The sequence below is a fragment of the Poecilia reticulata genome, linkage group LG2 (assembly GCF_000633615.1).
Source record: "Poecilia reticulata strain Guanapo linkage group LG2, Guppy_female_1.0+MT, whole genome shotgun sequence".
Taxonomy (NCBI): domain Eukaryota; kingdom Metazoa; phylum Chordata; class Actinopteri; order Cyprinodontiformes; family Poeciliidae; genus Poecilia; species Poecilia reticulata.
This window is the reverse complement of record NC_024332.1, coordinates 41,086,267-41,103,658: the sequence shown is the minus strand read 5'-3', so window position 1 is coordinate 41,103,658 and position 17,392 is coordinate 41,086,267. Positions and strand designations below refer to the sequence as shown.

General features: G+C 38.1%; 1 protein-coding gene across 1 annotated transcript; it reads right to left on the bottom strand.

Annotated features, from left to right (window-relative positions):
* Positions 1 to 5,984: 5,984 nt before the first annotated feature.
* On the bottom strand, positions 5,985 to 13,552 carry LOC103461774 (heat shock 70 kDa protein 12A-like). Its single transcript, XM_017309379.1, has 5 exons — positions 13,274 to 13,552; positions 12,968 to 13,192; positions 12,713 to 12,887; positions 11,674 to 12,405; positions 5,985 to 6,229 (listed from the first exon to the last, which is right to left on the bottom strand). Exons 1-5 carry the CDS (start codon positions 13,550 to 13,552, stop codon positions 5,985 to 5,987), a joined length of 1,656 nt encoding a protein of 551 aa, XP_017164868.1.
* Positions 13,553 to 17,392: the final 3,840 nt, after the last annotated feature.

Below are 17,392 nucleotides of genomic sequence, written 5' to 3'. Positions count from 1 at the left end.
GATTTGATTTTGAATTAATCGGTTTGTCAGTCAGTCTGTGTTTCCTCAGGTTTGGTCTGGACTGATTTCAGATCAGCTCTGTCTCTGTTCTCAGGCGGCTGAATCTATAAACTTCGAATGGGAAACAAAAAGACGAACCGAAGGAGAACCCCCAACAGTTTACACACAGACAGACGGAGAGATAAAATAATCCGACCTGCAGGAGCGGATTAAACCCAGGAGATAAAATCAGGATTAAACCTCGGAATAATCCTGCTGTGTGCCGCTGCCGTGTTGTCGGAGTGTTGGAACGGTGAGCAGCTGCTGGAGGCGTGACGTCGGGATGCTGACGCTYCAGTCGGCTCCTGGTGTCGGATCGCAGCAGGTCTGATCAGCAGCATGCTGCAGGATGAGGCCGATCACATCTGGAAACTCACAGGATGACGCAGAGTCAGATGGAGGTCTTTACTTTAGGGAGGTCAGAGGTGATTCCTCAGGTTGATGYTCTCTCCTCAGAGATCAACCAGCAGTTCAGTTCATTGAGCTGAGTGAAACTGGTTCTCACCTCCTTCTTCAAATTAAACAAACTTGGTGTCTAATGTTTGTGCATCAAAAAGTTTTGTTTGTGCCACTATCATTTTAAAGATATTAACAAATTATTCCAGAGGTCATCAAGGTCAAACAGCCAGTCTACATTTATTAAACATGGTGTCAATCAAATCAAATGTGCTGCAKGTTTAGTTTGTGCTGCAACATTAATAAAATCACACAAAACTAATATAAATTAATAATTCTGTTTGTGCAGCTAAAATGTTTGCTGCACAGTTGAGTGATACTTTTTTTATTTTGTAAATGTGGGGTGAACTGGTTGACCTTTGATGACCTCAGGAAACATTTATTATCATCTTGAAAATGGCAGCTGCTCACATCAAGCTTTTTGATGCACAAACATTAGAAACCAATTTCGTTACATTTGAAGAAAGCGATGGGATCAAGTTCCTTTTATGTTATCTTTGACATATATAATTTTTATAACCTCTGAAGGTAACATAGTTACTGTAAAATGGCACTGTGTGCCTCGATAAAACCACGTCCTCATTACTATCAGCAGAGCTCTGCTCTGGTCTGCTGGGTYAGTCGTTTCTGTCACTTTGTTTCCCTGAAGGATTCAGATTCTGTTTCCTCTCCAGGTGAGTCTGACGCTCCAGCTCCTCTCTGTGGTCTCAGGTCGATGTGTGGCCCCTGAGGGCCCCGTCGTCTCCTCCAGGTAAATATTAGCTCAGTAATTACCCTCTGCTAACAGAACTAATTACCTTCCAGCTGTTGTTTCCTGAGCCGGCCCCGGCGGAGCAGCAGGTTCTGGATCAGAGCCAGAAACAGAGGAGCTCCGGTTGGTTCTGGTGGATCAGAGCCAGAGGTGAACTCTGTAATCCTGTTAGCACTCAGAGGCCCTTCAGCCCTCTGAGGGACCCACCGGCTCAGGCTGAAGTCACACCGGTGGAGCCCAGTCGGTTCTCCTCTTCCTCTCCGTGTTGAAGAGTTTAATCATCAGCAGCTCCTGTTCAGCTGCAGGTTAGCAGAGATGCCGTCTTTAATGCGATAATGAACATCTACATGTGGGTCAGAACCGCCTGCAGCGCTGCAGGTGATCACATCCACTTCATCTGATCACTTTAGATAATTACAAAGCAGATAATTGGAGCGACCTGCTGCACATCAGGCATGAGGAGGAGGAGGAGGAGCGCTCTTCCTCCTGAGGGAGGTTAATGTAGCTCTAATAAAACCTGCAGGATGATGAATCTCTCAGGTTCTCTGAGGTCTTTACTGACATTTTTCCAGTTTTTTTTTCAAACACACGACTTTCATCGACTGTTTATCTGCTGAACAGAGTTCCTCACATCKTCTGGCCTCCAGTTTCCTCATAAGAGAAAAACAACAGATTCTGTATTCAGACTGGACAGTTGTTGGTGTCATCTATTATTCATGTGGTCAGTATCAGAGAGAGGGTTTGCTCTCCTGGTCTCTGTGGTCAGAACCTTTCGGACTCAATCTGAGATCCTCACAGCAGCACAGATTTTCCTCTCTGATCAACTTTAAAACAGGAGAACTTTAACTAGACCTTTATTTCTGTTTTTCAATCTTATCTTGGATAAAATCTGATTCAAGTAAAACTCCTAATTTTCCTAAGCTAATTAGAAATATAATTTTTCCACATGTCAAAAACCAAATTTCACAGAAACGACTTATTTTGGTGATAAGAGAAAGACATACAGTAGTTCCTGCAGCTCCCATAGCTGGAGTTACCTGGTAAGGCAGGAGGGTGAGAGAACCGGAACATGAAAGCTATAAACACTCAGCCATTACTTTAATGGAAACGTCTGTGTCAGATGGAAGAAACAAAATGAAAGAAATAAAGATGAACAGATTCTAATCATCTTTTACATCAGGTCCAAGTTTGCAGGTCAAACTTGGACTCTTAGAGATTCTTCTGTCTTTAATTTACATCTGKTCGACCCTTTAGGATGAAAACATCCTGGAATATCTGTCTGATGGAGCAGAGCCCTGATAAAGACATCCAGGAAATCAGTTGACCTTTTGATTCACAGCTAGATCACATCACCTGAAGACATCATTTAAATCAGCTTCAAAGTGCTGATTGTAATTTAAGCAGAACAAGTGACTAGATTTAAGCAACGTTTCTAAAACTGGCTCAGGTTGCCATGAAGATCAGCTGATTGGTTCATGTGATCAGGCAACATGATCATGAAAAGAGGAAGGAAAATTTGAGGAAAGTTGTTAAATCCCAGATTTGATCCTTTAGATCTYTACCAGACTGTCTTTGTATGAGGTTTCCATCCTGGATTCAAACTTCACAGTGTTCCTTAGCAGATCAGTGGCTTTAGATCTGTTTAGATTCAAACCCTGAGGTGGAAACAGGAACATGTTGGCATCTGAGCTCAGAGTGAAGTTCAAGGTGAGTCAAAAGCTTCCTGTTTGACTCTTTGACGCTTCTCCGTCTCTGTTTGGGTTTCTGAGTTTCCATCACCTCGACCATCAGCGACGGTGTTGCTGTTTGTTTGTTTGTGTTTGTTGTGAATGCAGCTCGGTGTTCAGGGATTTCTAATGGCCTGTTGTCATCACAGAGCATAAATCACMGCTGTCAGCAGCGACATGACTAATGTCGGCCGCTCCACCGAGGACCCGACACGTTTCCTGAAACCATCCCAAAGCTCGGCCGGTTTTAGGCCCTGATTGGTCCGTAATGATCCTGGTCTCACTCCAGGTTCACACCCGGGGTTTTTCACAGATTTACAGAAAGATGTTTTCCTCTGAGAGATGCTCACACCCTCATTAATCTCACTGATCTGCTGTAATTAAGCTGTCAACATGTGGACCAAGGTCTTCTYASTGTTCAGCTGAAACTTTCTGCTGATGGAGATCCAAAACCTCAACTAGATCCATCAACTTATCTTATAATTTTGTCCTTTTGCAAATCATAATAGATATTCAATCTCTGGTGTCCAAAAATGCGGCCTGGGAGCTATTTGTGGCCCTTGGTCATTTTACTGTRGCAAATATGTGCTGTACAAATTTACTACAGCTCAGGTGGTTGACCCACATGGAGACTTTTTTATTGTAATCAGGGTAAATTTATTGCCAACATAATTTTCTTAGAATGTTGAGTGCAACACAAAGGATGCMTCTTTTTACAACAAAGCTTTCTATAAGTAGAAGCACTTCTATGCAGAGACTTTAACTGAAAAGCTGATACTGCTGCATCCAAATTAGCTCTTAATGTGTTAAAGTTGACTACATTTAGCAAGTACTTTGAAAGAAAGTGGCCTAAATCATCTTCTATAAAATGAAAATAAATTTGTTCAATTGAGCTCTAAAGAATCAGAAACACAGATGTATTTCTTTTAATACAGTTAAAGTGTAAAAATCCATTTAAAGCTTTGGATCTTTGATAAATAACATCCATCCATCCATTTTCTAATACCCTTGTCCCTCAGTGGGGTCAGGGGGGTTGCTGGTGCCCATCTCCAGCTAGTGTTCTGGGGGAGGGGCAGGGTCACCCTGGACAGGTTGCCAATGTGTTGCAGGGCAACACAGAGACACACAACCATGCACACACACACTCACACCTAGGGGCAATTTGGAGAGGCCAATTAACCTGACAGTCATGTTTTTGGGACTGTGGGAGGAAACCAGAGTACCTGGAGAAAACCCACGCATGCACAGGGAGAACATGCAAACTCCATGCAGAAGGACTGGGAATTGAACCCAGAACCTTCTTGCTGCAAGACAACAGCTCTACCAACTGTGCCACTGTGCAGCCCTAACATATGTTTTTATTTTAAATTCTAGAAAACAAACTATTTGCTTGATTTTTTTTTTTCTTAACCCACTTGATAAAAAGTTTGGACACCCCTGCTCCATCATTTCCATATGCTGTTCACAATAATCAGTGTAGATTTTGGCAGAATAAAGTTTTGTCGCAGTAGGTTCCTCTGCAGATGGAGATAAAAATGTCCATCAGAAGCCGTTCTATAAACTGTTCCTGCGATGTGGACAGAAAATAGGARGARGAACCGTTTTCTGTTTCTGAAGCTGATAAAACTCAATAAAATGTTCCTGCATTCTGAAAGCAGCTTGATTAACTATTTCCCTGCAGAAGCATCCCAGAATCTCCTGTGATGRTTAAAAATGCATCTGAGCAGTGATCTGCATCTCCATGTTTGATTTTTTTTTCCATCACATCTTGAACTCTGACCCATAAATAACGTAGGATTTAGGTTTTATGATCAATGAGAACAAAATAATCAGTTTATGAAGTTGTCAGTTATGATTCATCAGGATGTGTTACTGCCCCCTGGTGTTGCTTTGCCTTTACTRCATCATGATATTAAGTTTGCTATAATATCATCTCTGATCTACAATGTTCTCCCTAACATTACATTATTTTCAGCCACTTTCTTTTGGGTGAGGAAGGTGCTCCTCACCTCCTGCCTTCAGTTCTTCTGTCTGTTCCTGCTGCTGCAAATAAACKTCCTACCAACCTTCACAGTGTCTGCATTTGACTTCTGCACCAGAGTCTGGTATAACTAACGTTACAATAAGATCTCTGACCTGCATGRCCTTCATGTTCCTGTTGTTTCTTTCAGTCTTTTCTTCAGATCCTCCCGGTTCCTCTCACTCTGGACCCGACCTCGTTCTGTTCCATCCCTCCACCAGAAGGTTCTGATCCACCGGGACAGGAACTCAACACAACCAGAACCGCTTCTTCCCCAAAGCAGTAAGTTCTGCTGAACAGTAACCCAGCTCCTCCCCCATCATTTTTGTTTTCATCTCTTTTTGAACTTCTCAATATATCCTGAATCAATTTTATAAATCTTATGACGTTGTTTAGCCTTTGTGTTGACTAAATTTTTCTTGCTTTTTCACCTGACATCACCACAACATTCCCAGTGCTCTACTTTTTTATTGCACCTGGCAATAAAGTTGTTTTTGATTCTGAAAAAAAAAGTTTAATCATGTTAGATTTCCCTTCTGCTTCTCTCATCTCTACAGTTTTCACACAATCTGTCATACGACCCAAACACCAATACTTAAATAACTGATCTTTGATCATTTCTACTTAAATAACTGATCTCTGATCATTTCCACAGTAGAAGGCTGATTCAGCAGATCTCTGCTCTCCCTGAAACATTTCTGCCTGTTTTCTCTGAACAACAGAATCCTGACCATCTGTGTGCTGCTGGAGGGGCTCAGAGCAGCTACAATATGTTCATCACCACCGGCTGAATGAATGAATGAATCATGTTCTGTGTGGCAGATTACATGTTTCTCTGCAGAGATTTGGACCGGTCCAACGTATGCAACTTCTGCCTGATAGAAAACATAACTGACTGAAAGCGCTGCTGTCAGGAACATTTATCTGAGCAGGAAAATCCTCCACTTACACCAGTCTATCATCATGTTGATCATGTTGTGTTCAGGATGTTTTATTTGTTCAAACACTTTTCCTCTGACACGAGCAGATCATCGTGCATGGCGAGCTGCAGGCGCTGCAGGTACCACATGATCCAACYGACTGCCAAACGCCAGCAGGGAGCAGATGGAGCGTTGAGGAGGGCGGTGGGCCCCGACCCTCTGATATTGGAGGTAAGTCCCTGATGACCACTGGAGGCCTTGTTAATGAGCGTCCAGCTTCCTGTTGACAGATTCACCCATATGGGGAAGGATTTGTCTGTAATACCAAGAGAAACAATCATCTAAAAGTTCCTATTAAACTGGAATCAGAGTGAAATGTTGAATGAAGCTGAGAGCTGATGGTGACGTAAAGGAGGAAGATTCAGAATAACCTGAGATGGAACCAAGACTTCCTGTGAAAACACAAAAGTTCGTAAAACAAGAAGTAAAACCTGCTGAAACTGGACATTTCTGATCACGCTGACTGGAAACAACTTTAAATAAGATTTAAAAAATAAACTTGTGAGCAGGAGAGTTATTTAAAAACCTCAGTCATTACTTAAAGGGATTTATTTAAAGTCTGCAAAATAACCAAACATTGAAACTGATCTCTAAAATTGATACATTGATCTCCAGCCAGTGATAGAAACTATTTTATTGTTTTATTGACCAGCCTTCTGATCAGGAGGTGTAATTCTCCCAGTAGAACCACTAGGAGGAGGTAGAGAGCCTAAATTATTTCACAGATTATCTGTCCCATATAATACTGTCAGAATATGGTGACAGTTTTGACAAATATGTTAAAAAAAAACATATTTTTTATCAAAGTTACATACTGCAGCTTTAATGTTCTGAAACTTTCTCAACTTGAACTTGTTTTAGCTGCTCAGTTTCCTGCATGTGAAGCCATTTAATGCAATGTGATGATGACTCTACATGTTGACTAGGATGTAACCATTGCTAACACAAAAACACAGTATTTCCTGTCACAGTCATTCTTTTTTCATTATAATCAGTATCAAGATTGATCAATTATTTCAGTTGAACTCATTTACTGCCTCCCCTGAGCTGATGTAATGAAATGAACTCAGACTGTAAAAAACATATTTTAGATTATGAATCAATAGATGTGATATAGATTTGATAATAAATGGTGAAACAGGTTTTATGTGAAATTTTATTCAAACCTTCAATGTGTTGCATCTTAAATCTCTGTTTCATCAGAAAATAGATTGAAAGAATCAACAGGTTCATCTCTGGGTCAGAGGTCACATGACTGGCCTGTCGAACACTCGGGTCCTGAGCAGCTGTGATTTACACACAGCAACATCTGTTCTCAGATTAAAGGACACTTAGTGGGAAATTTGTCCGTCTGAATTAAAAGTGGACTTCAGAAGGATTAGAGCTGAGCTGCAGGTTGATTATCCTGATGTCCAGGAAATAAAACCTTCATCACAGGCTGGAAGCAGCTTCTGTAGCTGCTGTTTGGAGTCAGACTGAGAGAAAACACAGAGGTCAGAACATGTGAAAATATGTTAGATATAAAAAATAAAAACAATACTGAAGATGATCTTTAAGATGTTTTGGTGTCGTCATGTTGGTGACTGAGCTGAAAATGGAGCAGAGCTGATGGATGGATGGATGGATGGATGGATGGATGGATGGATGGATGGATGGATGGATGGATGGATGGATGGATGGATGGATGGATGGATGGATGGATGGATGGATGGATGGATGGATGGATGGATGGATGGATGGATGGATGGATGGATGGATGGATGGATGGATGGATGGATGGATGGATGGATGGATGGATGGATGGATGGATGACAGAAAGTTGGAGAGACTGCTGATCAGGTCTCTGAGGATGAAGGGTTATCAAAATGTCCTGCTATCCCACCGTGGACAGCAGAGGGGACCGGTTGTGGTGCTGAGGTCACTTCCTGTGGGAGCTGCAGACTGCTTATCTGAGGACAGCTGATCAATCTGCAGGACAGCTGACAGCCGGCCTGACTCAGAGATTATAGGCCTCCATGGGAGGCTGAGATGTTTTCCATAGGAAAAATAAAACTGGTAAAAATCAGGATTCAGCAGGATGGGAGGAGTGAAGGATGAAGAGGAGACATCTGAACACCGGGAGGGTGAGGCTAAAAGGAGATCAGGTGATCTCTGCTGATCTGGAAAAGAAAACAAAACCTGACAGTTGCTGAAGAAACTTGGAGAACTGAACATCCTAAAAATACAATAAATGTCTTTGTTTCTTCTCCATAAAAAGTTTGTAACAGACTCTGACTCTGATGGATGGTTTTTCTTTCATTACTAGATTGTAAAGCAGCTCAAGCACAGAAACATTTAATGGTGATTGTCTGTGTAGATCAATTTTCAGGTATTGTCTAGAGATTCACCGATCCAATATTAATATCTGTATCATTCCTGATATTGAAAAAATTGTAGATTGGGTATCAGTGACAATGTACCAGATGATGGACTGAAGCTCTGTGATTTATTAAAAGAATCACTTTGCTAGAACGGATTTATTTATAGAAAGATTAAATTGTAGCAGATGGTGATGAGCAAATTGGTTACACTAGACTTAATTCAAACCAAGTAGCTGCTACAACTCTTTAGGTTTGTAATTGTCTCTGCTAGCTGGTGCTAACGTATTGACAGAATCATACCTGCCATACTTGTTGGTAACAACCCAGAAACAGCAGAAACAGCTGAGTCTGACCCAAACCAGGCTGTCTTGAATTTTTCACTCATAGTTAAAATGTTCATGTTGACTCCTGCTGCTCCTAAACTAGAAACTCATCAGTTTCCAGAAGAAAAAAAAAATCCTCCGACCGTCTCTGTAGTGATGATAAGTTGGACTTTGACTCTCAGGGAGCTTTCATTAGTCCTCCCAGCCTAATTAGAAACTATAAAAGCTCATTTCAGAGACCAGTTCTCTGCCTTCTCCTCCTCCTCCTTTTTCATCAATAGAAACAGTTTCTGCCAGTGGGATCAGGAGTGTTCACAACCAGACAGAAACTATTTAAATGTTATTTTCTTGTGTTATATTTATTCAGTTTAAACAATCAGAACTTTTCAGAAGAGCTCCATAATAAAAGCAAGAAATGAACACAATACAGTTCTTTCTTAATTACATAATTATTCTAAAATTGTTTAAATCATTTGGTCCGATTATTTGCCAGAAACATTTAATCATGTACTTTCTGGGTTATACTTTAATGCCACAATTTATCATTGTTGAGTAGATTTTCTAATAAACAGATTCATGATTCATTCACATTTCAGATTATACTTTTCTCTTCCATAGGATTCTGCTGTTCCTTCTGGAGGCTTTATGTTAAAATTCACTGTCTTCAGTCAGGTTTCATTGAAAAATCTGTCATTTACTTTAGATTTACTTCAGATTCCACTCCAGTTCCTTTTAGATTCCGTGTATTGTATTTACCATATTTATATAAGAGATCTGCCTTATTTAATTCAGGCTTAGATGAAGTTTTATTTAAAGGTTATTCAGTCTTATTTCAGGTTTTAGTTCTGTTTATTCCAGATTGCAGTGACATTAATTCTGATTACAATATGTGTCTCTTAGACCTGTTCAGCATAGTGATTCAGGTATTTTATCTTCAGACAGAATACACTTGAATGAGGAAAAACATCAAGTTGATGATGGAGATGGCAAAATAACATCCCAAACATGCTAAAGACGTTTCACACTGAGACTGGAAACGTTTTGATCAGGTATAAAATTGTTTTAACGCTGTTCTGCCATCTGCTGGACATTAACAGTTACTGCAGTTTATGTTTCAGAAATAGCCAAATTTCTGAAACATTTGTATTTGAACTGAACAACATAAAGTTTGCCTGGCAGTATTTTGTCATCCCCTAGGGAACTGGAGAGTCACAAGATGACTGACTTACTAATGTTTCTGGTACTTAAATTTTAAAATTGCTGTTATTCTGATGTACAGAGTAGCAGGAGATGTTGCTTCTTCAATCAAAACAGGAAAAGCCATCAGCCTTAACAATCCAGAATAACAATCCAATACTACTAGTGTTCTTTTACTAACAACCTAGTCTTATACAGTCGGTTAAAGTTGATGTGTTCTGTGTTGTGTTCAGATCAAGAAGGGAGTCAGTCCACTGGAGTCGCTGGTTGATCTTTAATGCAGGTTGCTGGCAGAGGCCTGCACAAATAGAAATACAAAAAGCCCTTTAACATGCAGCTCTTCCATGCACMGGAGTCGGAATTCCCCTCTTCTCAGGCAGCCTAGCGCCAACTCAGGGTATCGTGGTATTGTTCCTAGAAATAAATTCACAATAATACAAAAAATTATAAAAATAAAGGAAACTCTGAAATAATTGCATTACAAAGATGTTTTGTGTACTTAATACAACCAGCTTTAACATTGTAGAATAAAAGAACCAAATACACATACCTGCACAAATAGAAATACAAAAAGCCCTTTAACGTTCAATTTTGAAACAACATATTTTTCCCTTAAAATGATACATTCTCTCAGTTTAAACTTTTGATCTGTGATTTGTGTTCTATTGTGAATAAAATATTAGATGTTGGCACCTCCACATTATTGCAGTCAGTTTCTATTCACAATTTGTTTAGTGTCCCAACTTTTTTGGAATCCGGTTTGTAGATATAAGACTAATACATCAGAATATCTTAGTAAACACAGTGATTTTTAGCCACTCTGCTTAGATGTACATCTGCACAATATTAATACAGAATTAAATTAATTTGCAAGTTAGTGTAAAAAGTATAAATAACCTTATTCATGGAAGACATAATAAAGATGTTATGTCTTAGAAAAAGTAGAATAGTCATCAGGGAAACCAAAAGTTTTACTTTGAATTAATTTGGACATATTGTATATGAGATGCTAAAATCAAGTGTGAATATTCCCTTTTGGCATAACAACTTGCAAAGTGTTTACAACATAATGTACTTATAGAAAAGGCCTTTTGGGTTAATTTTGTTGTAAATATTATCACTGAGTTTGATACAATGCTGCAACTAGAAAAATCACTAATAGAATCTGAACTCCTGACTAATTGAAAAGAATAACAATAATTACAAATATTAATATGAAAATGCTCTCCGCTTTTTTCTGTTGACAAATATTGAATCAGTTAGTCAAATATCATCAATAGCACTATAATTTCTCCAAAAGATCATTATCAATATCTGTTATCGCAGTGTTTCACTAACAAATGCATCTAACACGTTCAAATCATAAAGACACAGCTCCATATATTATTTTACATGTGATACGGCTAACTGTACATTTACTTCCTTTTCAACTCTGACATTAGTTTTAGAAAGCACAGGAAGTCACATTAAGATTACAGTTTATAAATTCCTTCTGCTGAATTCATGTTTGTGTTTTCAAACATTTCATTTGCACTCAAAGTCAAACTTGGTGGATGACTTGGACTCTGAAGTTAAGTCTTTAGCTTTTATTTTCATCTCCCTGCAGTCAAACGTGATCATTAGCTTAACCTCCCGACTGCGTCTATATTCAGTGTTTGGTGAATTTAGACATAAACAACCTATTTGTTCTACTCCCTCCTCAGTCACATACTTTGGGATTTTCTTTAGTGTGCGATAAAAATAAAAGTTCATCATGGTCTGATCTGCTTCTACTGGATAAAAGGTGAACTCCATGGTTTTATTCAAAACAACATGTTCACCAACTTCAATTAGTTTTATAAAAAGTCCTCCACACCATTCACCATCTTTGTTGGTGAATTTCCTTTCTTTGATGTGCTTTAATTCATCAAACCTGTCAGAGACACCGATTCCATAAGTGAAAGCACTTTTCTGAAACTGTAACAATGTCTGGTGTTTTCCTAGTTCTACAGCTCCCTTCAGTACTGAGTCTCTAGGTCTAAATGGACACAAAACTTTACAATAATCTATAAACTCATCAGTAATGTGTCTCCTTAAAACTTGACACGCAGCGTATTCTCCTACTAACAAAATGCAGCCAATGTTGAAACCTTTGTTGAATATTTCTCTGACATTATGAGTGATTCCCTGCAGGCTTTGAGCAAAAAAAGACCTCAGTTTATTTCTAGATATTTTGATTGATCCAACATCCCAGGATGCTCCTTCTACTCCTTCAAAGAAATTTTCTATGTCTTGGTGTTTACAAGCTAGTGATGACAGATTAAATGGACAGCAGAACTGAATATTTTCATCCACTTCTTTGGAACGGGAAAATTCATACATCATCTTCTGAACCTCACTGGGATAGTTCATTTCATATTCATCCCAGACTCCCTCGGTGAAAATTTCCCTGAGGAATTCTTTATATTTTCTGTCCACACTTTTTTCTCCCAGATCATTCACAGAGGATCTATGGAGCTCCTTCAACATTTTTCCTTTCAGGACTTCATAAACAGCAATGTCAATATTTTCATCTGTAACAACAGAGAAAGTGATCAACACAAAATCAACATTCTCAGTTAAGACAGAAAAAACACATCATTCCAGGTATAAGAGATGTTCAGTGATCTGCAGTTGACATGAAGAGATAGTAACTGATCTGTTCACCAGTGCATCCATATTTTGGAGCAACTATAGGCAGATATTTAACTATAGTTGAATTAGGTTTAGGCCTCCATCTCTGGAGGGTTTTTGTTTTAACAAATCAATTAATTTAAATCAAATCAAAATATTTTGTGTAAAAAAAAAAGGAAATATTTTTTTAAATTTCAGAAAGCAAACTACCTTCAGCAATAATAACAATGTGTTGGTCTTCTGGAGAGCGGAGATCATGCAGACTTATTCTGGTTTCTGTGATGAAACCCTCAGCTGGAAGCTTCATACACCAGGCTAAAGCTGCTTCTGATTCCTGAGCGATGACCAGATTATATTCATTTCCATCTGTTCCAATACCTGCCTGAGAGAGAGAAAAAAAATGTCTCTAAAAAGAATGTAAGTATATCTATTTATTGTTACTTCAGCTTGTTAACATATTACCTGAGTCGCAGCTTTTCTCATAAAGGGTTTAGCTGAAGGATCACAGGAGTCAGGAACAGTCAGAACCCAGGTGAAGTCAGAGGCTGTGAACTTCATTCCTTCAGTGTTTTTATTGATGGTTTTCAGAACATCATCTTTCAAGAATCTTAAAGCTTCTGTAAAAACCTTCAGAGCTTTCATTTCCTTTCCATTGACTGATTTAATAATCAGATTCTTGGTTAAATTCTGTAAGTACATTTAAAAAGTTAAGTAATTATTCATTTCATAGTAAAGATTTTATTCTGTAATAAAATAAATCATCCTCACGTTTCTATAGAGGAACTTGAAGCAGTCAAAAAAGAACATGTTTCTTGCTTCTTGACCGCTTATTGACAAATGACTTTGTTTAGCTTCATAACCAAAGCTGATAAATTGTTCATGTTCATCAAACAGGATGCAGGTAGGAGTTGTTGGAGAATCCAGTCCAACTTCTTTACCCCACCACCTTAAACATGGGTCAATTTCCTCTTCACTACTAGTTATATTGTAGACGTATTCAGTGTGTGTTGGGCCAATCTTTATGGCTATAATACAGCAGTCACCCATTGTGGAAGCAGATCCTTCTAGAAAAGATGAAGATAAAAATGAATAGTTAATATGAAGCCTTCACATATTTACTGTCTGATAGCTTTATTGTTGCTCTGGGTGTTATATTAATTGCATATCTAGCAGAACCAACAGAATCAAACTGCATAGCTATGATGAATTTGCTTCTCATTGGAACATTTTAAGCAGGTTGTGGTTTGGAAATAAATTGAAGAACAAAAGGCTAAGTAGGTTTTTAAGTAAATGTATAACAGTATCTAACCAAACCTTTTCATTCCACTGTTTCATTTCTACCTCATTTCCACCTGTTGTAAATGTCAAACTGAAGTTATATCAACTGTTAGCCTATAGCTATCTTAGACTTACCTACTCTGATAATATTAAAAATTTAACTGTAAATCTCACAGCTACTTTGTTATCTAAAGGCGGTGAGGCTGAGAAAAAACTACTAAAACTTGTTTGTCCAGTTTTGGATAAACGTTATTGTGTGACAAAGCACAACCCTGTCAGAGGCAGTAACACAAGAATCATCAATAAAAAAAACTGAAACTTAGTCTTGTTGCAACTTGTCTCCACTTACACTAATATCTGAATTCATACAAACCTTATACATCTGCAAAATAACTTAACTTTCTCCTGTTGAACAGTTTTGTTTTAGCAAATTAATTATATTCATGTTTGTTTTTATAAAAAAATAAGATTTTTTAATTAAATTTTTCTGATACAGCCCAGACTGATGGAAGTTAAACTTTATATTTTATCCTTATTTATTCTGTAAGATTAAAAAAGATAAAGCTAAAAGTTGACACTGTTGACAAAACATTTTAAATAAAACATTTGTAGTTTGCCAAAAGCTGCCACTTTTTAAAGGTTTTCCTACTGCTCAGAAAAACTTTAACGTTTACATCTTTAGAGCACGAGAGAGAGAAATAGTTACAGTCATTAGCATGACTATAATACAATGCAGTAAAAGCCGTATCAGAGCAACATGTGAAGACAAGTTAAGACTGTTAAATAAATGAAAACAAAACACTTACGATTTGCACAGAGTAATCTAGAAACCACCAAACAACAGGAAGCACAGCAAGGTTCCAACAGCGCAGGTAATAAACTGCACTCAATCCAGCCTCCACTGCGGAAATGACAGCCAAACCAGCCCTCCCTCGATTTGGGCGTGACATGCATAGACCATATTTTAAGTTGCTTGCTAGAGACCATCAAAGTAAAAGTCTTCCAGTTCAGCCTTTGCATCTGTCCTGCTTCAAAATTGATTTACTCTGAACAGCAGTGTTCAGTCTGTTAATCTATAATAATATCCCAGATAGCACAGAATGATTGAAACAACATTGAATCAATGTCAACCAGAAACATTGAATCAACGTTGAACGCTGACATTGAAACAACATTGAAAGTGGTCGGTGACTTGAATGTTGAATCAACGTTAGAGTTTCAACCATAACTGACATATCAATGTTGATTCAACCATCATTTGTATGTCAATTTACATGCATATTTGTGTTGATATTGCATTGAATCAGTTAGGAATCAACATTGATTTAACCTTCATCTGAATGTGGTTCTGCACACATATCTGTTTATTTTACATTAATTCAATGTTGATTCAACACTCATTTGACTGTGGATCTGCATGCATATTTGTGTTGATTCTACATTGAATCAATTAGGAATCAACGTTGATTCAACCTTCATCTGAACGTAGATCTGCACACATTTCTGTTGATTCTACATTGAATTAGTCAGGACTCAATGTTAATTCAACCATCAATTGTATGTCAATTTACATGCATATTTCTGTTGATTCTACATTGAATCAGTTAGGAATCAACATTGATTCAACCTTCATCTGAATGTGGATCTACATGCAGATTTGGGTTGATTTCATATTGAATGAAAGCTAAGGATTTATGTACATCTTAGGTCTGATAGGTCTACATAACATACCTCTAAAAGTTTCTTCACTGGTGTTAAACACTATATTATTGGCAGATTATGGGTAAACTGTGTACAAAGGTTTAAAATGACAACATAGGTTTGATATAACATTTTAAGAAAAGAGGGACAGATCTTTAAACATATTTGACTCCTTTATGACTGTCAGAATAACAGTCTATTGTCCACAGAAGAACAGAGTCCATGAGGTTAAGCTTTGTACTGCATGAACCAGGGAAACAGTACAAGTTGTGGTAACCCCAGTTAGACTCTGGTTGGCATCACTTTGATTCCTTGTGATGTCTTCCTCTCATTCTGGCGTGTAATGAAGCCACTTCTTGACAGTTTTACTGCAGTACTCAAGAGTCAGCTTTGGGTCAAACTGCAGAGCAACGGCTGAAAAACACAAAAATAAAAGTGAGGAAGGTGCCTGTTAGAAATATGATAAACATTTGAAAAGTTCTGAAAGACATTGAAATATTAAACAGTGTACTGGTTACAGGTCTGAGAACAAATACAARCCATATAGTTCCCCATGTACACTCACTGTTAATTTAATTTTTAATCTTATTCTTTCATTAATATTTATCTTAATGTTTACGTAAACAACTACATTTACCTATGAAGCTGCAGTACAGTGTAAGATTTATGATGCTGCACTCATGTTAAAATGAGGGAATCAATATTTAAAATAAAGGCTGTTTATCAGAAAACCTAAAGATAAAACTCAGAGGATCAGGGTTTATTTAACACACCAGAGACAGATAAATAGAGCAAAAGGTGATTTATACTGAAGTTGGAAAAAATATTTATAATTTATACAGAATAAACTTCCATCAAATAGCTGGTTTAATCTTCAATCAACTACAAATATTTCCAAATAAGTTTATTAAATTCATTACAAACTGTCCACGTGCTGATAAAGATCCCACACCAGTAATAGACCAGTTCAATTTAACCAGTTACCAATCCAAGAAACAACAGACCGAATCAGTCATTAGCAGGTTTAGTTCAGTGTTTCACCTGCCTTACATGTTTTAAGTGTTTCCTTTCTGCCTCACCTGGATTTAATCTGTGGATGATTAACAACCTTCTGCACTTCCTGATGGTTGCAGACGGTCATGCAATCATCTAACTCAGTTGTTCTGGAACAGAGGCACATCTAAGCACGTCCCTAAGGACATCATAATAAAAAATGAAAAACAACTAATTACTATCACAACAATTTAAAGCCCACCTGCTGCAGCCAGCCTTACACTTCCTTGTCCACCACATGCTCTCCCAGACCAAACAATAGGCCCCACCCTATTTTAAAAACTCAAATCTCACAAAATCTCAGAGGATTTCATACTTAGGCCTGGAGCGATAGACAGGATGAAAATAATACAAAATGAGTCATGACCTCAATTATTAAAAATACCTGTTTTGCCCCAAAATAACCAGGATTACTATGGGCACAAAACAATGCCCTTATTTTTCAATAAACACATTTAAGATCAAAGTAATATTGAAAAACTTACCATAAAGCTGCTCAGAGGATAATTCAATTCAGAAGCCAGTTGCAAACAAACCAGCAGCAAAGTGGCTGTTTGGTTGGGACAAACCACTAGTGTAAAAAGGGGGAGTCAGACTATACAACTCCTAGTAGAGACTTGTAGATGTTTTTGTGTCAACACATTATGCACAGTCAGTAATAATATTTACAGACAAGTAAGAAAATGTGCATAAAGGAATCACAACCCACTGTTCTCAACATGTAATTTGAAACATGATTAACCCTCACTTAGTAATAAAATGTTCTGACCCAGAGCTCAAGGATGGGGGGAGGGAAGAAGGGATGAGAGGGGGTAAAGAGGGGAAGGCTGGGAGGAGCAAGTGGGTGTGGGGAGT